General features: G+C 37.7%; 1 protein-coding gene across 6 annotated transcripts in view; it reads left to right on the top strand.

Moving 5' to 3' along the window:
- Positions 1-18,650, top strand: part of SPAG16 (sperm associated antigen 16) — a 667,175-nt gene that overhangs the window by 47,450 nt on the left and 601,075 nt on the right. For all 6 annotated transcript variants that reach the window (XM_067548711.1, XM_067548708.1, XM_067548713.1 and 3 more), the window contains one exon: positions 2,685-2,836. In XM_067548711.1, the coding sequence (XP_067404812.1) occupies positions 2,685-2,836 (152 nt within the window). The remainder of the gene's footprint in view (positions 1-2,684; positions 2,837-18,650) is intronic.

Here is an 18,650-nt window from a genome sequence, read left to right as displayed (position 1 = left end):
GAGCTACAGGCAGAGTGTTAAATAACTTTATCAGAAGCTTTTCTCTCTCTTCTTTTTCTGGTGAACTATTAGATATAATGGATTCCCTCCTCTGGTTTCCTAAATAAGTAAGTATTGGTTAGTAATTGGAAATCTTCTTAAAGGGCTAGTTGAGCAAAACACTTTAGCATGCAACTAACTTCAAGTGTGGTCACGCCAACTGAAATCCCTACTCACATGCTTCTTTTTAAGACTCCTCACATTTGTTACATTCTAAAGACTTTGCTTGAATTGGGGCCCAAAAGGATAAATTATTGGAGCCAATACAAAAATTTACATTTTTTTTCATTGAGAAGAGGGATAGCTCTTTTGTGAAAATTGTAATGAAAAATTTCCCCGTGTTCAATACCAACTTTTCTTAAAACCTACCCTGTCCAGAATTTGAAAAAGGAGTCTAGATAGAGAAGGACTAATATTAGTTCACTGAATAATTATTATTATTTGTTTGTGTTTGTTTGTATTGCTGTAGTCCTAGACCAGGATCCCATTGTGGTAAGTGTTGAATACAGAACAAAAAGACAGTTCTTTCCCTAAAGATCTAAGTAATCATTTGCTGGTTAACATATATATTTGAACCCAGCACTGCTATTAGAATTGGTTCTGAAAACCATGCAATTAACTTGTACTGAGCTGGTAACATTTCATTTATTTTTTTAGAACCTCCAGCTGCTTATTTATTACCCAGTTATGAAATCTAACTCAATGACTTTGTTCATGGTTGAATTAACTCACTGCCAGGCCTCTTAACCATGCCTCCTCCTTCCTTGACCTGATGTAACCCACTCTTGGGATATTATGCAAAAGGAAATTTCAGAGATGCTGGTTATAGTACTTAAACCTGGCTGACCCTTTTCCAGCCACAAGGCAGTCAGAAATGGGAAGTCTGAAAACACGAGCTGTTGCCGATTTATAGAGCATAATCACAATCCTTCAGATTTTGGTCATTCTTTCAAGCAGTTACTGACTTTTTAAGCTCTTTAACTTTCATGGCTCTGTGGTGGTTTATAAATATGTATATTTCACAAGTGCAAACAAACCCAATGTTCCATGAGCATCATAATTGCTAGTGGACAACCGTTACTGAGTGAGGGGAAAATCTTCCACATGAATACAACAATTCTGCATTATATAGTACTTCAGGAAATGTTGTTGTTCAGAGCATTTATTGCAGTAGTCTTCACTTTTAAAGCATTGATAATAGGGCTAGTCTGTTTTGTAAGACACAGTTCTTTTTAACTTTTTATAGCTTTTATTGGAGTTTGTCATACAGAAAGTTTTGATCCTTATTTAACCTGGTGGGTTTTTTTTGAGAGTTAGAATTTCATGACTGAACTGAGCTTTAGTTCCAAAGAGCAGATGTTTATTAGATATGTATATTTTTTGTTTGTTTGTTTTTTAGCCTACTTATTTATTGTATGTGGTTAGAACTGTGTAAATAATGGATATTTTAGGTCACTGGCAATTCCGAAAAGAAAAAATTAGGGTTGACCAAACATTTTTGTTTAATCCAAAATGAAACATTTTATATTGATTTTTTGGTGAGCTTTTTAATGGTTTACATTTACAAAAACAATCAAGAAAATTTAGAAATAGAATTTCTCAATGTTTTGTTTTTCACATTAAACAATATGGCAAAACATTTCAGTGTTTTCAAATCTGCATCCCCCCCCTCCCCCCCGCCAACCCCCTCACAGTTTTGGCTGAAAAGTTTTACCCAGCTCCACATATGTTTTAAGGTTGGGATTTTCAAAAGAGACTTAAGAGCCCAAATCCCATTGAAATTGTTCCATTCTTACTCCTCCAGGGGTCTAGAATCCATTCTAGTGCAATACCAACATGCATAGTATCCCCTATGATTGCCATGGAAACTTCCCAAATATGAATCAGATGTAAACCAATGTGAACATCTCTGCTTGAATCTGCCTGAAATATTATGAACTTTTCCATTCATCTCAGTGAAACCATAACTGAAGTCTAATAACAATTTAAATATCATCATTAACTATTATACTGCTGATTATTTTAGCAGAAATATCAAGCTAATATGTTTGTGTGTCATGTTTTGGGAGGCAATGGCAGATACTGAAATGAAATACAATGGGGAAGCTAATTCCTGTCAAATAGTGCTGGAGTGAAAATTCAAATTCCCTCTCTCTAAGTTTTTAGTCATCTCTACCTCTGGGGGAAAAGGAAAGAGGAGGTGCTATATCTTGGGTTCCAAAATAATTCCCACACCTTGGATGCCAAAAATTACAATTCTCCCCATCTAGTTACCAAAACCTCCAGCTTTTCTTTGACTTACTTCTACAGTGATATTTTTTTGTTTTCAATACTAAAATCTGTACCATGGTTGAAAATCTGGGGCATTGGTAATAGAAGTTAAATGGACTCACACAAAGAACTTGTATTTATGGGACTGAACTGAGCGGGAGAGTAGTAATGTATAATTCTGGAGTTATTGATACATACAACCCGATTACTTGGATATTACTTTATTTCAAAAACCTATTTTGCATTAGTTTCAGCTTCCAGTTCTGTTTAATTTGTCACACAGAGATTATTGCTAGGTAAATGAGATTTTTTTTTTTTCCAGAAGAACAAAAGAGAAATAAATTCTAAAGGATTAAATTGTTTTTATTTTATAGCAGGTCATAGGTGCGAAAGGGAGGATGAAAGACAAGGTCCTACCCAGAAAGCTGTTCAAGAAGCCAGGGAGCAAAAACATCTCTATGCTGGCGTTGCTCTGTATGATCCAGCCAAAGATCCAACAAAGCAGAAGGGCAAGAGGTATTCAAAGGTATGAAACTTTCATTTTGCTTGATATTGAATCTAAACTAAACTTCTTTATTTTACTAACTTAGCAGGAAAGATAGTCGGTTAATGTAACTGAGTCTGACCCTGTACTCTCAGATGTACAGAAAATGTAAGTAAGGAAGACATCTAACAGTTAAAGAGCTCTTGAGTGTGTATCTTTCTAGCTCAATTATCTGAATAGTTCAGGTAATTGAATGAAGTTGTAGCAATATACAGGACTAATGAGGCAGGGTCGGAAGTCCTGCTTAGAAAGCCCAGCCCCTGGGCAGGTGACAATTAGGCTAGAGAGCATGCAGAAGCTGCACTAGAAACTCTGTTTTGTAAGGCTCTAAAACTGCAACATCAGCCTAACCTTGCTTAGCCGGAAGCAAGTGTTGGAGCCTTTCTGAGCGAGAGAAACTTTTGACTACCTGTATGTAAAGCCTGGAAAGTCCAGCCCCAGTCTTGTCCCTCCTGTCTCCACAGATGTCTGATTAAGCTTGCACAGCAGCACATACCTTACATGGTTCCATCTCTTATTCTGCAAAGACAATATTTCTGTGGTTGACATCAGCAAGGTCTCTCCTCTCTGACTAATAGTTTTATTTTTCTGCTCCTTCCCTTCTCTTTCTACCCCTTCCCCTGGGTGACAGCTCAGTTCTATTGCTCTGTTCAGTCCTTCTCATCACTGTATAACTGAAGCAGCTCAGTTCTGGCCAACCTCCCTTCCTATTGTCATCTGAATACTGCTGTGCCTCATTCCACACTCAGCCTATCCCCAGTCTCCTTTGGTGAACTTGTCCAGTTGTTAGGAAATTTAACCCTTTGACTTAACCCAGATAGCACTTATATTTATTTCTGGCTACTGGGCAATTGGATTTTTCCTAGACTAGCAGGTCAGAGATACGCCTGCCCCACAGAGCATTGGGGTGAAGAAATCCTGGTGCTACTTAAGCCAAAGGGAGTTTTAGTATTGAGTTCAGTGGGGCCAGCATCTCACCCTTGGAGATTATAAGCTCTCTTCTCCGATTACATTTATAAATGCTAATTGACTGAATCTGGCAGGCTTCTCTGCTGCCATGGATCATATCAGCCTCAGGTGAGTCCTGTCCAGGTACCCTGAAGTTTTGTTTGCCCATGGAGTTAGTTTAGAAAACCAGAGAATAAGTCCAAAAATAGCCTACCAAATATTCTAGGACTAGTCAAGGGTACTACTCCTTGTTGAAAAGACAAAATAAACCAAATCTGGCATTTTTGGAAAAGAAGTTGGAAAACTTCGATTTTTAAAGTATTACATTTTATGAATATATTGTTCCAGAATGTTTCCTCTGGTGGAAAAGCATCCATGAGAAACTATAGGTGGTGGTTTTCTTTTCGGCCAAGTTGGAGAGGGTGGGGGAATGCCAAAATCAGGTTTAAAACAGGATGTTGCTGATGTCAGAGGGCTATTTACAGCAGAGACTACCGTCTCTCCATAACAACCTCTGTCCTGCAAATCTTCTCCCCCATATCTACTGAAATACAATTCTACTTTGAGAAGTGATTCTAAAAATGATACTTTGAATCAACTCCCCAGATGCCTGCTCCAGTGGGAAAGATTAGGCTATGATTGACTGCTTTGATCTCCCCTATAATGATGACTGGGATCAGACTAATGGAAGTTGCCTCAATTGCATTGTTTGCAGCAGAAACGCCTGGTAAAACATGCCATGTTTTAAACACCGTGGTCCCTCACTTAGTCATGGTCTGTGTGCAACATTGCAATTTATGCTGAAGATAGGGTCACAAATAACGTGATGTGCCTGATTCTTTTTTAAGATTTCTTTTCTAAGATCCCTTTAAGTGCTGTGGTGTAAAGGGGATTTAAGTGGAGGTAAATTAAAGTTACACTCACTCTACGACCCCTTTACACCAGTCTGGCAGTGAAAGGGGTCTTAGAGTAAACACAAATCAGGCTTCATGAGTTCAGAAGGGGGAATAAGCAGCAGGGACCAATACAATTTAATAAACCTGTCCTTTATAATGAAATAGGGAAAGAGAAATAAAAGAAACCATGTGAGAGAGAAATAGAATTGACTGTAAAAAGAATGTTTTCCATAGCTTTTCATGAGGGCTCTGTGTGTTTAAAGCTTAGCTGAAGTCAGAGACAGTGAATTGTTCATCTACTCTCTTATACTTCTTTCAAATATAGCCATGGATTTGTTACCAGTAAAAACAAACAAGAAACTCTCATGAAGTGTCTTTTGATACATGGCAAAAATTAGAAAATATTTGTATTAAATTTATCTGTGCAAACATGAACGAGTTCTAACAATTGAAGTGTTTTTAACTCTTTTGAGAACACTGTGGTCCAGCCATCTGCTAAACAGTGATTTGTTGGTCTGACTTGCTCAGTATCAACTAACTACAAATATGGCCAGTAGCTATCAAGTTTTCTCCAAGGACAGTCAAACACTTCAGTATCCCAATGTCTTATAATAGATGAGGTTTAATTTTAAAACCCAAAGAATCTTTGATATAAAACCTACTACAATAAGAGTGAGAGAGCAGCAAAGGGGTTTCTTTACAGGGAATGGATTTTCCTGGTTCCAAAAGTTTTGTTTCAAGACTTAATTAGGTCACAATATATTGGTTTCCTCATCTGTTAATATCAAAACTCTATTCTGTAATTTTCCGATATCAATTCCATCAATACCTCATAGGTTAAGAATTTGAATCTGATACTTCATAAGACATTTACGTTAATGAAAAATCTCTTACAGCTCAGTTAACCTTTGATAATATGATTGCCTATATATATAAATATGTTTGGAGTAGATTTTTATTGCTTTTTATTATTATTAATTTATGTCAAATTTCAGGTAGAGTGCACACCATAGCTGAAGACTTTGTGTGTTTGTTTTTTTTATTAGCAGGGCAGATTCAGCTTGTCAGTGTCATATGTATTCTGGCAGTAATTTATTGTAAGATGTAATTTCATTCTCTAAAATTTTATTAGGTGCAAAACTTTATTGAAAGGTGCATTGTAAAGCTCAGGGGCTGAGATATTTTCTACCGCTATGGAATAGAGGTTGAAAATGATGATGGCAAATGACATTTAAAAAAAATATGTTCACAGAAATAAAATGCAATACTAATATATGAATCACAGCTCTGGTAATTGTTAGGTCTCTGTGTTTTGATAAGATCACACGTGCATGTAGGTAGGAAGTGTGAGCTGTTCCTTAGAACAGAAAAGCTCTTTGGAAAAGATACAAAAAATAGAGTGAATAAACTTAAAATGCTGATTCTGAAAACATGTATGTACATAAACAACTTTCTAGGCCTAGATGTTCTGCTGATGTAAATTAGTACAGTTCCATTGACTTCAGCGGAGCTATGTCAGTTTTTGCCAACTGATGTTCTGTCCCCTTGAGTTGAAGTCCCATGTCTATAGATACCAACATGCACATGTGTTTACGGGAGTGGGACCTAAGACTTTTAAAATTGTTCCTATGCCTCATATATATGTTGCTACATAAGAATTATTTATAAGACTATTATTGTTACTGAAATATTCAAGGAAAAATACATCAGTGGAGCAACAAAAAAACTTTTTCAAAATGTTTTTTCCAAAGGAATTTACACAGTACCTGTGGTGTTCTTTTATATAAGAATTGTATTTCACAGTGATCCCCTCAATTTCTGCTCTGAGATAGAGGAGGATAGAGGAGGAGAAAAGCTGCAGCTACCACTTAGGGGGTGTTGGGAAGGATTCCTGTCTTCCTCCTTACTCCTGCTTTCCCCTGGGGGATGTTTGTACCACTCAAACTCTTTCGCTCCACAATAATTTCAAGCTATCTCTGCATTTCTGCAAATGTAGGCATCCAGAGTCAGATCAACCACCCACTGAAGTCAGATGTCTTTCCATTGATTTCAGTGGGCTTTGAAGCAGGACTCAAGAGAGTCCCACCATCCTGAGGTTAGGATGAGGAGATACTTTGTGAGGTAAATTCTCTCTTTTGAAACTCCAGGTGTAATTTTTTTTTTTTTGGGTGGGGAAAACACTAATATCATAGGAGGGTTCCACTGTATTTTGTTTGGAATGAATGCTTACTGTATTCTGTTTGAAGTGCCTGAAGGTGGACTCATTTTTTAGAATATACATGGAAAGAGAGCTTTAATGACAGTGGGTCTTTTCTATGTAAGGGAGGAATTAAAAAGAAAAATAGAAATCTAAGAATTTTGGCAAGAAATGATGCTGTCTAATTGGATGACAAAAATCCACATATTTAAGTAGCATATACAAAAAACACAGTTACTACATTTTCCATCTTTATTGTGATTTTTATTATGGTAAGACACTTCAAGCAGTGCATTTCTGGGAAAGGATTATAGTTTATTGGATCTGAAGCCATTGACCTTAGATCATATTATCATACAATGAACCCAAAGCGGATCTATCAAAGGAATGCTTTACTGTCATGACTCATTGCATGCTAAGTATGATATAATAACATGGATATCTTGGGAAGGATAATTACAAAGGAATGTTGAAAAGTATGAGATCTTTGGGCCTAATTCTGATCTCAGGTACTTGATGCACATTGCCAGATATCTTATGAAATCTGCTGTTGAGCTAGCACAAGCATAGCAGCTGATACAAGATTTATAGTAATGCATTACTGCATGCAGCATGGAAGATCCAATATGAGCTGTTACAAGAGCTAAGATGGTAAAACCAATAACTGTTCATATGCACTGCCCTGAATTTATTTAAATGGGAAAACATAGAAAATTAGTATTTTAGAAAACAATTGAGGGTATTATCACACAGTGGTAAGTGGTGATCTTTATTGTAGCTTATAATGCTATCAGATTTGCACTGTGTCTAATAGTGGCTTCCATCTGAGGTCATGGCTCCACTGATATATTAAGTGCGTCTCTAGGTTTGTATGTCTGTCGATATTTGTTGAGTGAACCAGAGCAATGGTCTGGTCTGATCAAAATGCTGGTATAAATTAACCTCCCAAATAATCCATATTTTTTCATCCATAACTGATGGTTATTTGGCAAATGTTGTGGGCACAAGATAATGCCACTCATAGCTGAAGTAACTTCATTCTTTAGCATTAGTCTTTGTGTAGTCACTAGGGACCTGTGCTTTGTGAACTTCCTCATGTGCTGTAGCTTACTAAAATAATCGTGTATGCATATGTTTCAGTTCCATTTTCCACATCTTCTTGGGTTTTTTCCTTGGCTATCTTATAGCTTGATTCTTTTTAAGCTAAACTGTTACCACCCAACTCTGAGACTATGATCTCATGACCACCTTCCACTTCACCTGAGAATTCACCACTTCAAATAGAGACATTTCAGGTAATAACAGACATGTAACCATTCAGAAAAAGGTTGCCGTTACCTACCATGCAGTGAGAAAAATGGGCATATATTACTAAACTCACACAGTGCCCGCTAACCAAACCAAGGCACTAGGAAGGAAGCCCATGAACAAGCAACATGAAGAATGTTAAGATGTTATTTGTGGACATTGTACTAACCACCTATGTGCTTCTTGCTACACCAGTGAGGGTTGACAGATTTTGCAATCTGTTTATTTTGGACATTTTTTATAAGCTGATAGATCAATGAGGAATCATAATTGTTCTTTGCCTATCCAGATTTTGCTGATTTTAGGATGTCATTATGTTTCTCATATGTATTTTCTACTACGATCGTCCCCATTATTGATACTGGGTAGTGTTTTCTGACGCTTCTTTGGACTAGCAGTGTTTTGATGACCTTAACAGTTGAGGGTCTGACAAGATATCTGGCACTGAATTCTACAGGTAGCAATTCAGTTATGATGCAAGGGCATCTAGGAGCTAAAATATATTTTAACAAAAATATGTAAGCATAAGTGTGTTTAAACTGCTTGTAATGCCCTTATTTGATAGCGGTGTGTATCTGAAAGCTTTATTGCCAGCCAGATGTGTAATCTCTACTCTGCCATTTTTGAAGTCAAGCTCTCTCATCAGAAGGATCCTTTTACAGACCTACACTCCATCAATGAACCTCATTGTCCTGTCTCCTGGACTATGACACTCCCCTTTGGTGTATGCCAGCAGTCATTTGCAATTTAAATACCTTGCCACTTTTTTTTTCCCCGTTTCTTTAAAAGGAATCCTATTAACCCATTTAGTGTTCCGTTGAGCAGTTTTACACATCCGCTCTCTGTCACAGCAAGAACACTTCTGCCTGCTCTCTCCCTCCAGCAAGAGAAGGCTCCCTTTTACAGGGAAAATCAGGAGTCCCCTGCTGTGGGTGAGCCACAGGGAAAGGCAATTTCCTTTGCTCTGCACTTTAAATAATACACAAAATAAACAAAGAGGGTTAGGATAAAGGGAGGGAAGGAGGGAAAGCGACATGTCTAACTTCAGGGTCTACATTAATCATAGACCTCTAAAAAGTTAGCCCAAATTGCTTTGAAAGTTTCAGGAATTCTCCCTCTGTGGAATGGAGAATTCGTTAGCTGTGAGGTCTGCCTATCATTGAGCCAGGCATCTATGTTTGGTGGGGATCAACTTTTCCATTTTTTCAGGATTAATTTTTTAGCAACCAACCTGCATGTTGGAACCAGACTTCTTTGTTACCAGGTAACCTCCAGGTATCAGGAATATATCTAAGAATGAAGCTTAAGGAGGGAGGGCTCCAACATATCCAGTTTTTGTTACCTTTAAATAAAAGTGAAAAGACTAAAAATCACAAAAATGCACTATTCAATGCACCTCAGAAGGCTTGGGAGAGAGAGCCCCTCTTCTTGGGCCCTTAGGAGCTGCAAAAAAATCTGACACACAAGTTTGCCTCATTCACTTTGCACCACAAAATATGCACTGATATTTTTCATCTTTCACCTTTGAATGTATGTTTGAGGGCAGTGTAAGTTACGTGTGGTGATACCCAATGATGAAAAATTACATGGAAGAAGAGAATTTGCTGAATCTCTTGTTCATTTACGGATTTGTTAATGTTTGAGTTATTTTGAAAGGTATAGAATTTTGTCAAGAAAATTAATTTTGGAGGTATTTCCTAATTCCATTGAAACATTATTTTAACCTTAAATTTGTTTTTTTTTATTTAAGATTTTTGCAGAATAAACTTTAGTCTACATGACGAATTTCATAATAATTCAAGTGCTATATAAAGAGTTGGGTAGTGTCTCGCACAATGAGTCCTGATCTTGACTGGTGTATCAAAGTGCAACTGTAATACAAATAAAGCTTGACTTTGTGATTTATACATAATTATATCAAAATGTTTTAAAGGAAAAATGTATTTCAACAGGAAGAATAATCACCCATTTATTTTTAAAGTAATATTCTTCCAAAATGAACATTCTGAATACAAATTTCTGTAGCTAATTTACATCAGCATTTAAGAATATGGTTAAAAAAGAAAAGGACTATGCATGCGACAGCACTGTGTACTTAACAAAATGAAAAATTAATGTAAATTGAATGAGACTATAGTTAGCAATACTAATTGTTTTTATGTTTTTCTATTTTAATGTAGGTTAGTTTAAATTATTCATGCACAATACTGGATCTCTTTCAAATTACATAAATGTGATTGAAATGTAAAATAAGAACTCAAAAGCCTAAAGTCTGGAGGAAAGGGGCTCAGGTGCTCATTTAGTGTGGTATTTATATTTGAAATTAACAATTCTATGTTGAATTATGGATTTTCACTCTTAAATCTTTCCCCCAATATTTAAACAAAGCTTTTGCATATGTAAACATCTCCTTAAGAAAAATGAAATGCATTTTTCATGAAGCCTAACTGTAAATGTTGAATCTCTCTAATATGCCACAAGCATCCTGTGCGTAAACATGGTATTAGCTCTGCTATTCATCATATTCAGTGTTGTTTACGTTGTATACTTAAACAATACTTGACTTCTAGGAGTATAAAATAAAATCTTAATTGTTTTTGATAGAATATACTGAAGATGTTAAATGAAAGAAAATGCTAAGGTTACACTCCAAATATCTTATGAATTAATAACCAGATTATTCCCCTGACCATTGCAAATGTGTTCCTTTGGGATGTTGTCTATATCTTTTAAAAACAAGGAGTTTTTGCTTAAGCAGGATTAAGAATCTCTATAAATATATACACACACAACCCCTTTCAGACCAGAATGGGATTTAACTTGGAATCAGAGGCTCAATTAACCCCTCTCCAGGTGCACCTTTAGTGACAGTTAGGGCTGGGTACAGGATTTGAAAAAAGGAGGAAGCACAGTAGTTGGGAGGAGAAAGGGGAGAAGAGCACAGAGGCTTCTGCAGCGGTGAGCTGGACGCCTGACTAGAGATAAGCTATAGTCTGCCTGAATCCCTGAATAAGGGGAGGAGTGTGCCACCCACTGCGCCATGAGGTTGACTGAAGCACAGAAGCCTGTTTACATTCCATTTTGAGACCTATCAGTTAGCCAGTTTTTAATCCATTCAATGTGCACCATGTTGATTTTGTATTTTCTAGTTCCTTAATCAAAATGTCATGCGGTATCAAGTCAGTGCCTTACAGAAGTCTAAATATATTACATTAACACTATTATCTTTATCAACCACACATGTAATCTTACCCCACCTAAAAAAAAAAAAAAAAAAATCAAGTTAGATTGACAAGATCTATTTTCCATAAACCTGTGTTGATGGGTAATAATTATGTACTTTCCTTTAATTCGATATTAATTGAGCATATATTAGCTTTTCTATTATTTGAATGACAGGGCTATATTTACCTGGATTGTCCTGTTTACCCTTTTAAAATATTGGCACAACATTAGCCTTCTTCCTGTTCTGTGGAACTTCCCCAGTGTTCCAAAACTTTTTGAAAATCAATATTAACAGTTCAGAGAGCTCCTTGGCTCAGCCAGGTTTTTTTTTTTTTTAAAATATTTGAATGCGAGTTGTCTGGATCTGCTGATTTTAAAATGTCTGTCTTTAGTAGCTGCTGTTTAACAGCCTCCTTAATCACTGTTGGAGTAGAAAGTATTTTGTCGTTATATGGTACTAATGCGTAATCTGGGTTTTTCCTAGAAATACAGAACCAAATACAATTTATTGACCGTGTATGTGAAGGGGTTTGCTCCCCACAGGCACTGTCTAGTGATTAGGTGAGGGCATGACAAGTGATTTTCTATCTTGGACCCCTCTGCTGATAGCCCTTCTGGCCCCATAGTGGTCTGTCCTCTTCTGCATAGTTCGCTGCCCAGCAAGGGACTTCAGGACTTTATCTGGCTAGAGTCCCAGACTTGGGACTCTGTAGGATATGGGGCCTATTTAATCCTGAGTATCAGAGGGAGTCATTTTGCTTCCAGCTCCCTCTTCTGGGTTCCAATCCAGGGTCCAAAAGATAGGTGACTGAGTCTTGGACTCTGGAATGCTATGAAACTGCCTTCCTAATCACTTTCTGCTGGTCTCCCTATGCAACAGGTTAAAGCTAAGGCTTGTAAACAAAATAAATCAAAGAAGAAATCTCCAACCTTGCAAACATCCAGTATGCTTTTCACTCAGCAGGTTGGGTAGACCACCAGTAGTTAGGGGCTCTAGTAGCAGAACCACTACTCCCCCCCCCCCCCACCCCTCCCGCCGCAACCGTGCTTCATTTTCAGAATTTCAATATGTAGCTACTCTGCTCCGCTTCAAGCTACTCCTCCATCCTGTGCATACATTACGGGTGTGATGGCCCAGAGCAGCTCCTTAACCCCTTCCTCTACAGTTTGGGGTTTGTAAACCCCATCATAGTGTTATACTTGTGTGTTTTAAATCACTTTGCAAAATGCATTACATGCTCCATCACCAGATCATCTCATTTCCACAGAGCCAGATGGTGGTATCAGCTTTACTCCAGAGCAGTGCTTCCCAACCTGTGGCCCAATCAGCGCACTGACATCCTCAGTGCCATACAGGCAGTATATATATTGTGTGGATGCAGCCCACATAACACAGAGAGCTGCATATGCAGCTTACAATGGTCTTCAGCTGTACATCGTTTTTACTCGACGATGACTGTGGAGGAGGGAAATTTATCACTTGTTAGGTTGGTGATGAGCACCAAGTCTAGCATTTGAAATAAAGCCTCTGACAGTTCGGGCAGGAGAAATTGGAGAGCTGCTTGATATTCTGCCATTGAAGATGGTGCTGTTGATATGCTGCCTTTCTGTGCGCATCAACTGGCTGGGTAGAATCATACACTACAGATCTCCATTTACATCAGTCTCTGGCAACTTCTTCCCAGTTCGCTGTTAATATTTGCTTTCTTCAAGTTCCTTTTCAAAACATCCTTGTAGGGCAGCTTCTGCTCTCCTCTATTGCGCTTCCATTCCTTAGATTCACCACAGAGGAGAATCTTTGGGAGCCGCTGATCTGGCATACAGAGAATATGATGACCTGTCCCTCTCAGCTGTGCAGCTGCTAAAAGTGCCTCAATACCGGGCATGTATGCTAGCTCTGCTCAATAACTTGGTGTTTGGAACTTGAACTTGCCATTTAATGTCTAAACTATTCCGCGGATGTCTCAGTTGCAGGCTTGTAAGCTTTTTCATGTGTCGCCTACATAGGGTTATTGTTTCCATAGAATACAGAAGTGCAGTCAGCACCACAGCACAAATGACCTTCATCTTAGTTGCTGTAGTGATGCTGAGCTGATACCAAAGATGTTTCAATAGTCTTTTAAATGCTTTGAATGCTGACTGAATGTGATATGCAACTTCTTCATCAGGGGCGTTTATCGCTAGCAACTGTGCTTCCTACCTATAAAGGTGTTGACACATTTAAGAGTTTCCCCTTGACAAGAATTTCAATTCTTCAGAATATGGCATCACTGCCTATATTTTGTCTATTGGATGGTTGGTAAAGAAGTTTAGTTTTACTGGTATTTATCTTTAATCCAAATTGATTTGCTGCTGACACAAAGCAAGTGGTTATCTCTTGGATATCTCTGAGTGAATGAGCAACTACTGCTGAATTATCTGCAAAGAGAAGTTCTCTAATGCTTTCTTCATACATCTTGGAGCTGACATGTAATCCAGCCAAGTTGAATAGCTTCCTATTGGTTCTAATGCGAATGTAGACTCCGAAACAGGTTTTCTGACACCATAGTGAGGAAGCTGGCTAAGAACATAGTAAAAAGTGTGGGAGTAAAGACACAGCCTGGTCGCACACAATGACATACATCAAATGAGTCAGTAATATTTCCTGCCACAGAAACTCGACCAGTCATTCCATCATGAAAATCTTGTCTTATCTGAACAAACTGTTCTGGAAAGCCATATAGTTTAAGCAGCCTCCATAGGGTTTCTCTATCCACTGTGTCAAAGCCTTGGTAAAATCGACAGATATTACGACGAGGTCTTGATGTTGTTCAAAGGCCTTTTCTTCTAGTTGCCTCATGGAGAAAATCATGTTGTTTGTTGATCTTTTAACACAAAAAAACCCATTGACTTTCAGGAAGAACACTTTGTGATATATTTTTAAATCTGTTTAAAAGAAGTTGAGCCAGGACCTTTCTCAAACTGATAACAGAGCTATACTATGATGATTATCACAGACACCCTTTCACCTTTTCTTTTGTAAATAGTAACAATAAGAGCATCTTTGAAATCCTGAGGGAGCCCTTGGTAAATAGGTTGAGAACCACTTCTCCAGAGGAATAGAGCTATATATCACAAGTAGTTCCAGTGAAGTTGATTTGATTTTTTTTTTTTTTTAAAAGCAGAAAGTGCCATAGGATTTTTAATACCCGCTAGCGGTTTCATATCCCATCTAAAATAATCCTCTTCCTGATTCCTTAGCAATTTTCCTCTTTCATTCAGTCTTATTCCTGTCTCTCATACTCTGTCTATTCCTCATCTTTTCCATAACGCAGTAAGACCTTCCTACTAGTGCACTGAATTAAAAAACAAATGACCTCCCCCTTCACCCCCCCACAGCTTTAAAAGTCTTACAGTGTAGCATTTTGTTGTTTAAAAAAAACTAGCTAAAAATACAAATATTGCTTCAGGTAGGGGTAATATAACTCATGATTGACAAATTCAATTTAAAATGTTTTTTGTGTAGTTTATATCATTTTTGTTTTTGAAGTTTTCCTTTTTATCATGTAGTATCCATGTTTGTACAGTGCATATAATGTACAGTATATTGTAAGTCATCTAAAGGCGATTAGCCAATCAAAATTGTGTGTGTGTGTGTGTGTGTGTGTGTGTGTGTGTGTGTGTAAGGAACTTGTATTTTTGCAGGCATGCCTCACTCAAACAATAGAAAGCAAACAAGCATTACAAAACCCATCAAATGTTTCTGTTGTACTCATAACAAATCCTACTCTTGAAGTAATAGAGTAAAAAATTGAGATTGTCTGCTGTGATTTAAATCTGTTGCAAGCAATTTTCACTGGTTAAAAAGTAAAAGAACAAATAAATAAAATGGGGGAGGAAAAAATCCCAGACCTCCTAGATTTTCAAAAATGCTGTCAGATAATACCATTCCTTCCTTGCTTACATATGAATACTACATGTGTGGCACCTGTGATAATAGGACTATATCTGTCCTACTTACACGCTTGGAGACTTAAATAATATGTACTGATACTTTGAAGTGTTTAACAATAGAACTAAATAATGTAACGTTATCAATTAGCAATAACACAAATAGCTGCAACACCTCTGTGTGTCTCAGCTGTTGAAAGATGTCTCCTTGCATTCCCTTAGCAAAAGAGAATGGCTTAGCTTTTCTTTGTAGTTCTCACGCTGTCAGAATACAGAGTAGAGTGATCTTAACTAAGAGATTTTCAGTCATGATCCTTCACATTTCATATTTAAAAAAAAAAAAAGAGTCCTATTGTATGGTATTTGTGCACCAGTGTTGAGAGAACAAATAAAAACATTCATAAAGGACTTGGTAAAGTCTTACAGTGCTGCAACTGTGTTGTTACAATTAGAACAACGATTATCTAACAAGATCCAAACTGTTTTCTTTTCCAAGTGCAAATACAGCTAACACAGGGATGAGCAGGCAGGGCTGGATAGCATGGAGCTGTGATATCTGGTCTTGGCATGTAGGGCTTTGGGGAATATATGGGTAGTAGGAAGAAACTGATAAGGAGTTGAGCAAGACATAAAAGAGGTGCAGGGGACTGGGTGTGGAAAACGTAGATTACTGTACTCTTTTAACTTTTACTAGTGTAGTACCTAACAACCCTCATCAAAGATCAGAGCCCCATTATGCTACACACTTTGCAGACATGTTAGGTGTATAAAAGGACACGATAAGACAAACTCTCATTAATTTTAAACTAAGCATAAGAGAATGCCCCTTCCGTTTCATAGCCAGTGGTGCACAGGGGAATGATGTGGACAGCATCACATCTGACTCCCTTTGAGTGTCCTAACTCAGTGGCTCACGTACTCATTTTGCAGCTAAATGAACTCGCGCTACTTTCAATGTGAGATTGAGCGTGACACAAACTCAAGAGCTTCAAGATTATTGTCAAGCTCTTTAACCATGTCAGCCAGATGAGCTGGGTACTTTAGTAAGAGAAGAGCTCAAAGTTTTTATTGTGGATAAAAACATTCACCTTTTCTCTTTCTAGTGTGTTCTGCTCAGTACCCTCATATCACGCCAGGTATAGCTCTCTACTTGCCACCTGTGCCTATAGATTTGCTGAAGCGTGTCAGAGGCTCAGAAGAGCTATTGGAGCTGGGTTCCCCTTCTATGGACTTTATATAGGAGCACAATTTCTTAACTTTTTAATTCAAAACCTTGAGGAATTCATATTAACAAATATCATTAACAAGACTAAAGATTGAAAATGTTTTGGTGCAGTCCAACTGTTATCCATTCTAATAGTGCTTTACAAATCTGCATCTTTAACACTCCTCTCTCCCTCCCCACCCCCAGACAGAGATTAACATGTCTGGCAATGAACAGTTAAGAGATCATCTGATGGAAATTGCTATAGAAATGCTAATTATTATCATATGACAATGAAAAAGTCTTATATAGCAATTGCTATTCTATAGCCCTTTTTATCAGATCTTTGTCCAGACTCATAGGCACCACAATAGTACAAATAATAAAAATATTTTGCTAACTCAGCTTTTTTTCTTAATATCTGTCTTTTAAATGTGATGCTGTGTGGATCACTGCCTCTTACCTTTTTATTCTTAGAGAGTATTCTCTCTTGAATCGAAGCTATGTAAAGTGCACCCAGATGTTACAAAGGCACCATATCAATCAAAAGTAATGATACTTTTGCCTCTCACACTTAATGCCTTCTGTCCATTCAGTCCATGAGCTGCCCTTCAGCCCTCTTTCTAGAGCTGACCAGTCTGCCTTTGCTCAGATCCTTCCCTTGATATCCCCTTCCAGGCCTGAAATAGTCAATGATGTCCCTAATGTATTTCCTAGGGGTGTTACCCTTGTTATGAAAACTGGGTTTGCACTCCCTTTTTGCCATTTTGAGGGCTCAGACTTTCCCTCCTAAAGCATATCCAGGTGTTAGTATCCTGTTTTATCCTGTCATTCATAAATACAAATGTTAAAACTAAATATTTTGTAGGCCCCAATAGTACATCTACACTGCAGCTCCCAGGCCAGGAAGACCTCTTTATGCTAACTCACAGTGTGACATTGCAGCAGTGGCAGTGGCATGGGCTAGCTGCCTGAGTCCAAGCCTGCCTGACTCCCTTTGTCCAACCTCGAAGGGCTCTAACCTAAGTGGTGCCCAGCTCCCAACATCCACGGTATTTTTAGCATGCTATCTCAAGCAGAGAGAGCATGTGCCTGTCTACCTACTCTGGAAGCTTACTTTCCAGCTCCTCTGTGGACATACTCTAAGTTAAAAACCAAAAATCAAATCCTTCAAAAAAAAATTTCCAAATCTATCCTAAATTACTGCGAGGAAGGAAAATTATTCTCTTTTCTCTCATTTTCATTCTCCTCAAAGTCTGATTCAGAGGTTAAAGGGAGGGAGATCTCTTCGAACAAACTAACAAATTTAATTGAAAACCCACACAAAAAACTTCAAGGTGGTATTAAGATGACAGGTAAATAGCTTCAGTGTGAGTGCATATTACCTTTCTCGAATGTTAGATTTAAAAAAACCCCAAACCCTAATATTAAAAACCTAGGAACTGCAGAGTTGAGATTACACATCTCAAACGAAGCACCCAAAATACTTTAACTGAGCACTGGCAGACATGCCTGCATGACATTTTCCCTTTGCATGTAAAATATTGAAATTGTATACCACATAAAAATGTTTTATATCTATATGTTTCCATTACTAAGTTTGAATGCCAGACCTTACAGGCTGGTATTGGTTATATACTTCCTTAATGCTTAACATTGATTGCCATTAAAAAGTCAACCTCTTAGCAACAATTAACATAGCTGTACATGTATTTTGAATAAGAAATAAATGTTATTTCCAGTTCCACTGTGTGAAAAAACTGTGTGGCAAATATTGATTTTTTTTTTTTTAATGGGCTCTCCCTATATTTGAGATTTTAACAGATTGATCAAAGTAACAACTGAAAATGGGAAATTGTGTCCAACTTATAAAACTGGTCTGTTTAACATGAATGCACTTACCACTCAGGAGACTCCATCCCTCATTCTTTCTCTCTGCCATCCCTGTGCCTGACCCTTTTCCTTGTTTATATGTATAAGTATTCCCCAACCAAGATACACACAGTCTTTGGAGGAAGTCTCCTGGGTATTCTATGATTCTGGCATGCCACCTACACAGAACAGAATATATAACCTCAAAATCTGATT

Source organism: Emydura macquarii, unplaced genomic scaffold (genome assembly GCF_026122565.2).
Source record: "Emydura macquarii macquarii isolate MOO-44397 ecotype Brisbane River unplaced genomic scaffold, CSIRO-AGI_Emac_v2 contig_1253, whole genome shotgun sequence".
In the NCBI taxonomy this organism is placed as follows: Eukaryota; Metazoa; Chordata; order Testudines; family Chelidae; genus Emydura; species Emydura macquarii.
Note: the sequence above shows the minus strand (reverse complement) of the source record. Positions and strands in the feature narration are given on the sequence as shown.